This window comes from Python bivittatus, unplaced genomic scaffold, assembly GCF_059951505.1.
Source record: "Python bivittatus isolate LINGU-HERP-01145 unplaced genomic scaffold, Pbiv_v1 ctg000020_np1212, whole genome shotgun sequence".
Lineage (NCBI taxonomy): Eukaryota > Metazoa > Chordata > Lepidosauria > Squamata > Pythonidae > Python > Python bivittatus.
The window spans coordinates 1,405,708-1,419,625 of record NW_028277030.1 but is presented as its reverse complement, the minus strand read 5'-3'; the positions used below and the strand labels follow the sequence as shown (position 1 = coordinate 1,419,625).

Here is a 13,918-nt window from a genome sequence, read left to right as displayed (position 1 = left end):
CCACAACCCCAGCTGCCTCGATCACTTAAAAAGTTAGGTCAGCCCCAAATGGCCTGGCAGTTTTTTCTTTGGGGTTTTTATGAAGAATCTGTACAAGAAACTGAGAATTTGCCCTGCAAGTGGGCAATAACAAGGATTGGATTTATAGCCCTCTGACGTTGCATGATAATATTCACACAAATCTATTGCAACATGATGATTTGAATGTGGTTGATGCCCGAATCTGCATGGAAACCTGCTAAATGTTTTTTTAAGAAACGTTTTGAACTGGCCCTTGACTTAGAAATAGTCTTACTGGATTAAGCCAAGCCACACTTTAATCCAGTATTTTGTTTCCCACAGCAGTCAACCAAAGGCCTCACGGGTACTACTCGCAAGCAGGGGATGGAGATACATCCCTATTCCACTACTAGTCTCCCGAGCCGGCATTTGGAGGCATGCTGTCCCCAAGCCAGAAGTAACACTGAGTCCAAGAGTACAAACTTTCCTCCAATCCTCTTTTAAAGCCATCAAATTAATGGCCATTACCATGCTTTTGGCAAGAGTCTTACTGTGCCCTGCATGAAGAATTACTTTCTTTTTTACCTGTTGCGAATCTTTGTCCAGTCAGCTTCATTGGAAGAGTCCTGGTCCTTGTGTTTGGCAAGAGGAAGAAGACCTTCTCCTGGTCCACTTCCACCACATGTGATTTTATGGACTTGAGCATGTCTTATTGCAGCCACCTTTTTCCTAAACCAAAGAGTTGCAAATTTTCTAGCCCTTTTTCATAAGGAAGGCATTGGACAATTTTCTTTGCTTATATATCCTTTCCAGCTGTATTATATGTGGCAATACACAGAATTCCAGATGAGAAGGCATCACAGATTTGTATAAGGGCACTACAATGTTGGCAGTTTTATTTTTAGTCCCTTTCTTAATGATCACTAGTGTGGAGCTTGCCTTTTTCATGGCAGCTGTACATTGAGTCAACATCTTGAGCTACCTGCTGTGTTCTCAAGATCTTTTTTATGGTTAGTTACAGACAGCTCAGACCCCAGAAGTATGGACATGAAGCTAGGGTTTTGTGTCCTGGTTTGAACTGAATTTGATTGGCTCTTTCCTTAACAATTCACATAGTTTAACAAGTTCTTCTGGAATCTTCACAATCTCCTTTGGTCCTCACTACCCTAAATAGTTTGGCATCCCAAGCCAGTATCATTTATGAAGAGGTGAAAAAGCATGAGTCCTTGAAGGACTTGGCTTTTTATTTTCTGCATTGAAAAAAATGCCTATTTATTTCTACTTTTTGCTTGTCATTTTTAACCATTCAACAATACATAAAAGGACAAGTGTTTTTATTCCACAGATACAAATTTACCAAGGAGTCTTTGATAAGCAACTTTGTCAAAGGCTTTTTGAAAATCTATACAATGGCAATAGGCTTGCTTCCATACACAGGCCTATTGACAATCTCAGAAAACTTTAGAAAGCGGACAAGGCAAAATTTACCTTTGCAGAATCCATGCTGATTTTTCATAGCGAGGTTTGTTCCTCTATATGCTTAGGGTTTTTTTCCTTTTTAATTAGTTTCCATCAATTTTTCTGGAACAGTTACTAACCTGACCACCCTATAATTTCTTGTTTCTGTAGGGTGCTGCAGGTCCAGCTGGAGCTGTTGGGGAGCGTGGTAGGCCTGGTCCTCTTGGTAAAAAGGTCAGTTTCAGAAATTCTAATAATTACTATTAAAGTGACAGAGAGATGGTGGCAGTTGAAATGAACCTTGTTTTCACTATCCCCTATATATTGTTTCTAGCCTGATGCCTTAACCACTGCACCAAACTGCCCCCCCCGTGCACGTGCGCTCTCTCTCTCTCTCCCTCTCTCTCTCTCTCTCTCTATATATATATACATATATATATATACCAAGAATGTTGCTAAAATCTTTAAATACTTGGTTTGAGGTAGCAATATCATTAGACTTTCCTGCTGGAGCTTTAAAAATCCTATTATATCTTGTTTAATTTAAAAAATAGGTGAAAATTTAAATAATCAGCTAACATGACACCATTTTACTTCAGGAGAGATAAGAATATTTTAAAAACACTTGCAAATGGTATCCTTTTTTCCCCAACAAAGTACATGGGGAAATGCAAGTGAAATGGCTGACATTTATTCAGAAAATATTGGATTCTTTGTTGCTCCTATTATATATTATACTTGGGAGTTGGACTCACAGCTTCTGCTTGATCGGTACATGGAGGCCATGACTGGAGGAGCCAGCTTCAGCTGGTGCACAAGTTGCGTCCCTGTGTGGATGGGAAGCTTTGGGGACAGTGACTCAGACCCTCACTGCTCTTGAACTCTACTTGGGCTGTCTTTGAAGACTACCCAGAAACTACAGTGGGTGCAAAATGTGGCTGCTTGCTTGCAGGCTTTAGCAGGATAACACCTGCTGTAACCATCTCCAAAGCCCCTAGATGGCAGCCACGTGAGCTTATATCTTGGCTGCCATCTAGTAGTCATTTGGATTCTTGCAGCCCAGGTCCAGTGGCCCTACCCTGTAAGCTCTGTGGTTGAAGGGAGATTTGAGTCTGGGTTTTCCAGTTCAAGCCCAATGTCCTAACCACTACTATGCACTTAATCCGGTGTTTCTCAACCTTAGCAACTTTAAGATATGTGGACATGCTGGCTGGGGAATTCTGGGAGTTGAAGTCCACATATCTTAAAGTTGCTAAAGTTGAGAAACACTGACTTAAACAATCAGCTAGAGATTGATTTTATTTTCCTCAGCTGTTACTATTCATATTGTTGCTATGTTTGTAAAAATTGGCACTGGATGCAATATTCACCAAGTAAGCTGCCACAGTTTCTACTGAATCCATTATACCTTGACAAACACACCTCTGTTGAGTTGTAGGTGTTAATTTGGGTACGGTAACTTGAGGATTTTTTTAAGTAGGAAAAATATTGTGATTATTGACCAGAAACTTTTAAAATGTGTAGACAGAAAGAAAAAAGAAAAATTACCATTAATAATAATCATAGTTAGCATTTTTAAAGCATTTTTACATAATGTAGGATAAATTAGAATAACCATCTCCATATTTCAGATGGATTACTGAAGCAGAGAAGATGGATTTTCTAAGACTGTTTACGTAGGTTTATGGGGAATAGAAGGTTTAACGAATGATTTCCTAATGTTAGTTTATTCTCTAAGCACTGTGCTTATATCTTACATGATACGTTCAAATAATTGTGTTTAATTACAGGGTGAAGCTGGTGAGCCTGGGCCAAAGGGGCCCATTGGTCCTCCTGGGCCCCGAGGAGAAATGGTAAGTGTTAGTAGGAGCCAGGGTTACTCACTGCCCAAAGAGTGAGTGGTAACAGACACCAGAGCTAATCCGCATTTTCTTGTTAAAGCATCAAGAACAATTCCATATGTTTCTTGATTGAAAACCTTGATTGTTCCCTGCAGGGTCAGTCCAGATGGCTTATAAACCATTTCACAAAGTTTCCATCCTCTCCTTTAGCTGAAAGAACATCCTTAGAACTGAATCATCTTAGACTTGTAATGCCCATTATTGTACAGTTAAGTTGCAATGAGACTTTTCAGGATCTCAGTATGTGTTGCTTATTTTGATTTGTGTTTTGCATCTTGTAGGGAGATGATGGACGAGATGGAGTTGGCAAGGAAGGAGCTAAAGGCAGAATGGTATGTGTAGGATCAATGTTTGCACTTACAAATCCATAGAGCATACTCTACTGCTGGCTTGGGCAACAGAATTGGCAGCAGAGGGCCAAAGATCTCTTGCCCTCTAACACAAGACTGTCCATTTTCTCTTGTTCCTCCTTGGCAATAACCTCCCCCTACACACACACACACACAAATTAGACTCTCTCTCATTTCCTTGCAAGCTCTTTCATGCCCACGCTTCAACCCTACATTTCCTTGGCTTTTCCTTCTCTTCCCCTTACTTGTTCAATCGGCAAAATAAATTATATAAAATCTGTAGTCTGCAACTGCCCTTCTGTTTCTTTTCTCTTCATACGCAAGAGAATGATAGTAATTTCTTCTCCACAAAGCCTTTTTTTCTGAACAATTCATTTCTATGGATAAGTTTTTATTCATGCCAGTGGAGGTAATTTTTTTAACACACCCATATGAGAAAGTTTTAAGTATTTGGAACAATGGGCTTGGGCAAAAGGATTCAACTTCATTATTAGATATAGTGATTGCAGTCTGAATTGAATCATCCTCAGTTTATTATGATGGGTTTGTGTCAAAATAACATACTGATGGTATTCATGATTCCTCTTTTGAAAGCTCCCTGAATTTAACTGCACAGAGTCCCCATGTCGGCTTTATTATTATATGTGATGACTCGTCCAAATGGTTATATTGGTCAGTTGTGTTTTACAGTGTATCAAACTCATCAATAGTGCCTCTGTTGATACCAGTAATCACTAGAAAAAGGGGGGGGGAACCCAACTCTTGTGATTCTAAGGCTTCAATCTCTTTTTTCCACAGGGACAACCTGGTTTCCCAGGATACCCAGGACCACGGGTACTTAAAACACTTTTTAGTTTTTGTAGAGCATATTAGCTCCAGTGTGATCCTTATCAGAGAGTCAATCTTTTGCTTCTCATTTTGGAATAGGGTGTACCTGGAGATCATGGTGGTGATGGTAAACCTGGCCCCAAAGGAAGCAGCGGTCATCGGGTAATGCCATTTTCTCCTCTGACTCCCAAAGAATATTAAGACTCCATTCCTCCATTTCTTTTCCCAATGATTTTCTTTGCTCTAGATGTCATTCTGTTACAATTACTGGCAGAGCTGTAGTGTACCTAACTAGAATGAAGATAGCTATATGAAAGGTATACCACAGTGGCCTTGTAACAGGAGAAGGGTTATTCTTATCTTTTATAACGATTTAAATACAGTGGCTGGGTTGGTATTGGCACTTCAGTGTAAATATCATAGGTCTCCCCCACCTGGAGGGCTAGAATGCATTGGTTTTATTCACTCGTAACTGGCTGGAGAGGGTGCTTTACATCGATACCTGTATTCACACATACAATGATGTGTGTTACGTTGAAGTTCTATCTTTTTACCAGGCCCTGATAGTGTATATGTCTTTTTTATTGTTGTTGTTGTTATCGGGTTTTTAATATACATACATTTCATAATGATGTGTTCATTTTACTGCAATTTAATTCATTTGTATTTTAACACTGGAATTCTAAGGAAGGATTATGGTGTTGCTGGCCTCACATTAAGCCAACTCCCCCATTAATTACTGTAGCATTATGTGTGAACCATGCCACTGTGACCACATGCCTCAATGAAAATAGTTTCTCCTTCGCTATCTGATTAAGGCTGATTAATTCATATTAGATAGGTATAAGATCCCACACTGCCTTCTTCATCAGCCATAGGGATTCAAATGAATTAGTCTAAGATAAGGAGAAACTTTGTACTATGTGCTGATTAAAGAAGTGCCACGAACCAACTGCAGGCAAAGACAAAGCTGTACTTTACAGAGTTGGAAGCAAAGATGTTTTTCAAGTACCTTCTGGTCATAGTGGGGTTAGGGTCAGAGCTTAGAACATTATGTAAGCATTGTGAAACTAAGCCCAGAGATACTCATTCGCTTGTGCAAAGGAGCTAAACACTACTATAAGTTGAAAGCTGTACTATTAGCAGCTGCCTCCCCCAAGGGCAAGCTCAGTTGCTTTTAACTAGATGACCCTCAAGAATTATTTAAAATAGTACAATAGTATATAACCCCAATCCTTTTCCCTTCAACTAAGACCAAATCATAGCAAATAAAAGGGACATGAAATTTAAATGATTGCCAATTTAAGCAAACCCTCAAATTAAACTAAATAGTGACAAGTGCTGGGTATGTTAGATGCCTAGTGAATCTGGGATTGGAGTTGGGGTTGGGGTGGGGAATCTCTTTTTATGGAGTAGGAGCGATGGAGAATATAGCAGTGCAATCATGCATGTAGTACTGGGAATAGACTCAGAAACCTGAACAAACAAGGACATATCCAATTAACTTGAAAGAACAGGGATGAATAATATGAATATGAAAGATACTCATGATATGAATAAAATGTGTTGTCTTCCCTTTTTAGGGAGATTCAGGACCACCTGGCCTAAGAGGTCAGAAAGGAGAGAGTGGATATCCAGGACCAGCTGTAAGTTTTTGCTATATTGGTTATTGCTTTAGTAACTAAACTTTACTTAATTACTATAGTATATTTTGGGCTTTCTTTTCATACAATTTGCAAGTAAGCTCACACACTACCTTTTCATCTTCAGTTGTAAAATCAAATTAAAATTCATTCTCTTAAGTAAACTAATAAGAACCATAAAAAACTGAGATGTGACTTTAATATGTTTACTCTGCACATTCCTGACTTGCTTGTGTCACTTAAAAGTATTCTAGTATGTGCACAGATTAAGTAAAGTTGCAGGAACTGATAACAGTGCGTGAACTGATTATGGATAGCGTATGTGGAAAGCCCTGGCATGAGCCCATTCAGAATACCAATGCACTGCCTACATCTTTCTCAATAACACAGTGGCCAAATAGGTCAGTATTTTGCTGAGGTACAATAAAGGAAGGAATAGCTATGCAAATTTAAAAATGATGAAGTCTGAACCTTCCATTTCAAACCTTCCCACTTTGGATTTTGAGATAAAACTTTGTAAGTATTTCAGGTTTTGCATTATACCTCCCTCATTTTGTTAAAGGTGATATGTTTTGTGAATTGTTCAGTGAGCTTCAGCTATGCAGAAATCTAGATATAGAAATCTAATGTAATGATTTACCAATTAAATCAAGAAGGATCTTGTCTTCCTCTGAGCTGGGCTGCACACTGGTCAGCAGCACGGCCAACATTTGAATTCATTATATCAGCCAGGCACCACAGGGTATCCCAATCTGTAAAATGAGAGAGGAGGCACCCTTTAAAAAAACAATAAAATGCAGGAAAGCCCTTAAATATGTGGTACTCAATTTCCACTAAGGAGATGTGACAGTGAAACTGGCTGTAACCAGATGCACGCTATTATTCTGAAAGAAAGCTCTACTTGTCTCCATGAGTAGCTTCCCTGTGGGTCAGCCTGCACAGAGTCAGCCTAGAAGACTATGTGGAATTCCTGGCTGGCTCTTTGTGCTCTTGGCAACTTGCTGACAAGACTTTCTTCCCCAGTCTCTGGGCTTTGTTCTCCCAAATGATTAATCAAGTGTCTGAACTTGTCAAGTCAATTTTAAACAAGCACAGTTAAATTTATGCACAGTAAATTACATCTACATTTTTTAAATCCTTTCTTTCAGGGACTTAAGGGTAACAAAGGAGAGTCGAGAGATGTAAGTCAACCATTGGTGTGTGGTACCAGACCTTTTGTATTTCTTCATGCTAGAAACCTTTTTTTCACTGTCTCTCTTCCTTTTTTTCCTTTAAAGCACTGCACGCTTGTACGCAACATCAAAGATAAATGTCGTAAGTCTGTTTCTTTTGCCCCTGGTATTGATATAGTTGGCTTTTGGTATAGATTATAAACTAATTTCTTTTCTTTTTTTCTCTGTTATTATTATTCACAGCCTGCTGTTATGGTAAGTTCATTTTAAATTATTCAGTATCTGGCATAGGCCTGCAGTCAAATGAAGAACTGACATACGCAACTTCTTTGAAAGACAAGCACTGAATTAATCGCTGGTAAATTCTGCCCCTTGCTATTTTTGTGAACTGTAGAACTGATACCCTTTTTCTCACAATACTTGTTTCTTAATGTTCCCACTCCTGCAGGTCCAAGAGAATGCCCTGTTTACCCAACCGAATTGGCCTTTGCTCTTGATACTGCCGCTGGTGGAAATGCAGACACTATCAATAGAATGAAAGATGCAGTAGTGTCAATTGTTAACAATATCACAATTGCAGAGAGCAACTGCCCCAGGGGCGCCCGAGTAGCACTGGTTACATATAACAGTGAAGTCACCACCGAGATACGTTTTGCTGACTCCCGAAAGAAGAAAGATTTGGTAAAACAAATCGAGGACCTCCAATTTGTTCAGACATCCAAACAGCGTAGCTTAGAAACAGCCATGGGATTTGTGGCCAGGAATACTTTTAAGCGTGCACGTAGCGGCTTCCTTATGAGAAAAGTGGCTGTGTTCCTCACCAATGGGCCAACGAGAGCATCTCCACAGCTGAATGAGGCGGTGCTGAAACTCTACGATGCTGGAGTGGTGCCTGTGTTCCTTACAAACAGAGAGGACAGGGCCCTTATAAATGCATTGCAGGTGTGCTTCCTTTTATTTTCCTTCCCCTTCCACAATCTTTCTAGGATTCAATCCATCAATTATTGTTGTAGGATTCCGTCAGGCATTTCTTTCTTTCAGGAGCACTCAGCAAGATGACTTAATTTTGTTATTTTTTTCATATTGACCACTGCTCCTGGACCACTGAACATACAGTGTTTTGGATTTGAAAAGGAAAAGGTGCTTCAGAGCATTTGTGGCCATGTACAGAGCACTTGCTGGCAATTCCTTAAACCAAATGTGTCTTCTCCCAAAACTGTGCTACAGCTGTGAGCGACAACCATATGATCCTGGGAAAAGATGCTGCCGCCTAAGGATGAGTTCTTATATGAATGAGCCAAACATATATCTGTCAGCCTGAAAGTTTTGTGGTTTATCAGTAGTAGGCAGGCAGTCTTAAAAACAGCAGACAGTGTAGATGCTTTTGCATACAGTTGTTTTCTCCCAAGAAATGCCTGCAAATCTTCCCTCAAGGGGCTCCTCAGAGTATGGTAAAAAAAATCAAGATGGTGGCCATGACAGTGCAATCAAAGCTCTGCACTGTTGTAACTGTCATCTTGATTTTTATATATCTATCTCCCTTCCTGTGGACTCCCTTCCCTTCCCTTAAGACTATGCACAACAGGTATATCTACTCTCTTCAGGAAGGAGTGGTGGCTGCCAGTTACTGTGAAGGTTTTCGGGGGGGTTCTGTTTTTGTTTTCCTATGTTCCAAATAATGATTTGACTTCAGAGATCCATGCTTGATGCTCTATGCATCCAGTGGGGCTTACTTCTTCCTCCTGTGTCTGTTTGTAATTAAAAATCAGTCCTAAAGATTAAGAAAAAACATCGTGTCATGTGAGGGAGGGATACCCTGAGGATGGAGAAGTTGGCAGAAACGACTCCCTACCCAGCAGGAGCATCTGGTTTCTGATCATGTAAACAGTTCTTCGGATCTAAGCCATAAAGTCCATTAACAATGTATGGCTGCTTCTTTACCAGTTAGAGCTGTCAAGTCAGTATACGCTGTGGATGAAAGGAGGGACTGAGGAGATAGCAACTATGATGTCATTGTTTTGAAAAAGATGGTCTGGCACTCAGCTTAGTTAAAACATAGGAAAATCTCCTTTGTTAGAGTGCTCTGCCTGTGACTACCTTTGTTTTTGAAACTGTCCTAAGAAGGGTTGAAAGGAAAATTCTCAGACCATGAAGGCAAACCTTTGCTGAAGTGGCTTCCCTAATTTGAATAGTATCAGCGTAAGCACTTTTTCTCAGAGATGCATGGTATCCCAGTTAAAATTGTTGCTACTCTTTCATGCAGTTACACTCACTGGATTTCAGAATTCATGCATGATCCAGTTTTTGAGCACTGCCGACATTTATTTATTATATTCTCTCCCACCTTTTCTACCAGAGCTCAAGATAACATCCATAATTCCTTCTCCATTTTATCCTCACAATAATCTGAGGAGGTAATTGGGGTTGTGAGATCCAAAGCCACTCCATGAGTTTTGAGATCCCTAATCCAAAGCCACTCCATGAGTTTTGTGGCTAAGTATATGTTGTTACTTTTTCACATCACGTTCCTTGTGAATAAGATTATATGGATGGTGGATATGCCAAGGAGCTGCCGTTGAGATTTCATTTCCCTAGTACAGGCCCACTTGTTGAGAGCCCTACCTTCAGATATTCTGGAGGCATAGTAGGAGATAAAGAATGGACAAACAGAATGGACAAACTCTTTGTTGCATAAAGTCTGAATTGGACCCTACGGCCAACTGCACATTCATATTGAATCCTTCTCTCAGTGATGCAGAAAGGTAGGCTTTGAATCTAAAAGATGAATATACTAAACAATTTACAAAAAAGTACTGAGATCTATATCTGTGTTCATGTGGAAGTAAGAAAAGCTAAGCCCTTTCCTGATATATTTTAGAGATGCTGGACAGTTAGCAGTTTGGTCATCTTGCCAGCAAGTCCAAAAAGCATACACATGACAATATTGTCAGAATTCCATTGACTGCATGTTTCTCTTCTTGTTTTACACCAGCACAACAACACTGTAGGTGGACAGGCTTTAACATTTGCTGGTGGTCCAAATCAACTGGCTGCAACTCTTCAGAAAGTGTTCACATGCCATATTTGTCTAGGTAAAATATATGACATATTTCTTATTTGAGATATTTGCGTACCATGACAAAACCAATTTGTAACCAGTCTGCTTGAAGTTTGTTTTACAAGTTAGAGAGAGCCAAGGAAATTTGAAAGGGTTTTTTGTTTGTTTTAAGCCTTGCCACTTAAGGGCCACATTGTAGGACCATAGATGGACCTGCATTCTTTTCAACTTGGCATTAGGTCAGAATGCCTTATGAGGTTATGGCCAGACACCATTCTGGAACCAGCTGTTCCAGTTTGAGCAGGCTTCAAGAATCTTGTGAACAGCTGTATTTGTTTTTTGATTGTTACTAATGTTTTTTCTGCTTCTAATAGTGCTGTTCAAGGAACTTTTTCTTTTTACATTTCTGCCCTGTGATGCTCATTCACTACAGGGGTTGCTTTGATGGTGGATAAAACCCAGATGAAATTTAAATCTACAGTTGGCCTCTCTAAGGCAGTACTACAATCTCCTCATAGTACAGTCATCCAGTTGCCCAGTGCAATGGCCCCTATTGTAGTGGGAAAATTTATGGTGGAAAATTTTATGGGTCAGTCTAGGATTTTAGATTCGACTCTAAACAAATATCCCAGGAATTTCAAATCTCTAAATATTTGAGGGGTTTTGTTTAATGCATAATTGGAAGCTACTAGATGCTTTGATTCTCGGTGCAATTGTAAATTTGTATATCTTGCTGTTTTTGTCTAGCTGAAGGACAAAAAAGGACACTGCAAATATTAATTATGTACCAATTGTATTTATTTGTCCAGATGTATGTGATCCTGATCCCAGTTGTGGTATCCAGAGGGGTAGCTTTGGCAGAGACAGACGGGCAGCTCCTACAGATGTTGACATTGATATAGCATTCATCCTGGATAGTTCTGACAGTACCACTCAAATGCAATTCAAAGAAATTAAGAGCTACATTTCATACATTGTAAGCCAACTGGAAACTAGTTCTGATCCCAAGGTATCTCGGCATCATGCCAGGGTTGCTGTCGTCCAGCATGCTCCCTTTGAGTTCCAGTCAAACTCAAGCGCACCTCCTGTCAAAGTTGAATTGTCACTGACAGATTACGGACCCAGGGACAAGCTAATGGATTTCATTCAGACCCAGATGTCACAGCTGTATGGAACACGGGCTGTGGCAACTGCAGTAGACTATACAATAAGACATATTTTTGAGAGTGCACCAAATCCCAGAGATCTCAAAGTCATTGTTTTGATGATGACAGGAGACATTGAAAAGGAAGAACTGGAACACCTTCAGAAAGTTATTGTAGAAGCTAAATGCAAGGGATATTTTTTTGTTGTTATGGGCATTGGTAGGAATATTAACATTCAAGGTATCTACAGTTTGGCAAGTGAGCCTAATGATGTCTTCTTCAAATATGCTGATAAGCCATCAGAACTTCACGAAGAACCTTTGCTACGCTTTGGAAGCCTCTTGCCATCCTTCATCAACAGTAAGTAGATGCTTGGCCTGTCAGTGAAAGGTAGTAGAAGAGTCTGGAAGAGCCAGAGCACACCATGCCAAGAAGCTGTGATGGAGGCAGGGTTAGACAGCACAGAACCTGAACCTGGGTGGGAACTGCTTTTTGTAGTTTAGGGTGCAAGTCTGTGCAGTCAAAGAGCAATGTTGCAAAACAGATCTAAACCCGCATATTTGACTGGGTACTTCCTCAGGAGCTCCCAGTTGGTCATAGCTCCTTAAGCATTATGTGTCATAAGACTTAGTGTAGTCTTCCCCAGAATCAGAAACATCCCAGCCTGCTGCTATTCACTTGTAGCTCGCTCCTGTATAATAACTCCCCCCCCCCCCATCATTTAGGTTGGGTTGAAAGGGCTACACAGATCTCATGAGTCATATTTAAATAAAAGGTTTGCCAGCCAAATCTGATGCTTTGATCCTAGAATCCTAGAATCAGGTGGATTTCTCTGAAAGGATTTCTGGATTTTGTGTTGAGTAAAACAATTATTGTCAAACTTAGAGCCATTAATCCTTCTGAGCAAACACAATTTGCATGCATCTTAGATGCCTATACTGTCAGTAATTCCTAGCCCCTTTGTTATAGGTTTAGACTAAAAACGTAATTATTTGTATCACTATATTTATAGAAAGTTTCCTGTTTCCTATTTAAACAAAAGCAAAGCCCTTAATTCTAGCTAAAGAAAAAGCCCGTGCTTGCTCATTTTTTCTCTCTTTTTTCCTTTAAAAATGATTCACAAATAACTTTTAAAAAATAAGAAGAAAAGGCCCATGCAGTTGTCTATCCAGACATATAATGGGTATAATTTGAAACAGCAGAATAAAAAGCTACACTTTATTTCTTACAAGATTGATATATTTTTATAAAAGAGAGCTCATGTAAGCTATTATTGTATATCTATATAGTAATAATAGAGAATATTACTAAACCTAATACCCAATAAAATATTAGAATGTTTAAATAAAGATATGGTTTATATTCCTATAATACGTTTCAAAAATGAGAAACTGTTTCTCAATTAAAATTTCTCCTTTAATTTTTTAGGTGAAAATGCCTTTTACTTGTCTCCAGATATCAGGAAACAATGTGATTGGTTCCAGGGTGACCAACCAGTCAAAAAATTTGGCCAGAAACAACTGTAAGTCAAATGGGTTTTCTCATTTGTATAAAAGTTATTGTTTGATCTTTATCTTCATTTTCAGTGTCAGAAAGTAATTTTTCCTCCAGATACCAAATTATGTATGGGGGAGTGCTTGCCACCTTTTATCTCTATTTTTTTTTATCATTTATTGATTTTTATTATAATTTTTTTGCTTGATTTTTGTGAGCTGCTCAGAGTCATTGTGAATTGGGCAGCATACAAGTTTAATAAATTATTAAATTATTATTATTATTATTCCTGAGGATTAAAGAGACAGTAAATATGGGTTTATAGCAATATAGACCTGTTTCTTATACACATATAAAGCCATGTCCCCACTTGACCCCGCCTTTGTCTCATCTCCAACCCGTGAGTGAGACAGGCTTAAGTTGTCTTCAGTTGTCCTGCGGTTAAAGCAATGTTTTCCCCTTCAAGCCAACAGCAATGTATAAAAACAATACTGTTGGGTTGCAAGTTGTATACAAACTGCCAGGTTCTGTGAGCCCTGGGTCAGAGTTTAAGTCAGGTGACTAGTAGTACATGGGATCAGAGAGGCACTTACTCTTTCTTTTAGGCTGAGGTAAGCATGGCTCTCCTTGCTGTCCCTTGCCTATATAAAGAAAGAAAAAAGAAGGGTGGTAAATTCCTAAATATAACCAATGCTTGTGAACTTGGCAACCTTTGTGATACTGATCTTTTTTTCTTTAAAAAAAAGCTGTCTTCAACTTGGGTATGGCAGAATGGGTTATAGGAAGGGGGCAAAGGAATGGTTGGATAGAGTCCTGCAGTCAGTCCTGCCTCATTCCTTCTGCTGTGCTTGATTCGTGGACGTTTTTCC

The 13,918-nt window shown here is 39.4% G+C and overlaps 1 protein-coding gene across 15 annotated transcripts in view; it reads left to right on the top strand.

The window, feature by feature from the left end:
- COL6A3 (collagen type VI alpha 3 chain) overlaps positions 1-13,918 on the top strand; it is a 96,941-nt gene that overhangs the window by 64,450 nt on the left and 18,573 nt on the right. For all 15 annotated transcript variants that reach the window (XM_025171717.2, XM_025171715.2, XM_025171732.2 and 12 more), the window contains 13 exons: positions 1,630-1,692; positions 3,249-3,311; positions 3,641-3,691; positions 4,508-4,543; positions 4,637-4,699; positions 6,121-6,183; positions 7,329-7,361; positions 7,458-7,494; positions 7,596-7,607; positions 7,801-8,294; positions 10,345-10,444; positions 11,220-11,915; positions 12,984-13,077. In XM_025171717.2, the coding sequence (XP_025027485.1) occupies positions 1,630-1,692; positions 3,249-3,311; positions 3,641-3,691; positions 4,508-4,543; positions 4,637-4,699; positions 6,121-6,183; positions 7,329-7,361; positions 7,458-7,494; positions 7,596-7,607; positions 7,801-8,294; positions 10,345-10,444; positions 11,220-11,915; positions 12,984-13,077 (1,805 nt within the window). The remainder of the gene's footprint in view (positions 1-1,629; positions 1,693-3,248; positions 3,312-3,640; positions 3,692-4,507; positions 4,544-4,636; positions 4,700-6,120; positions 6,184-7,328; positions 7,362-7,457; positions 7,495-7,595; positions 7,608-7,800; positions 8,295-10,344; positions 10,445-11,219; positions 11,916-12,983; positions 13,078-13,918) is intronic.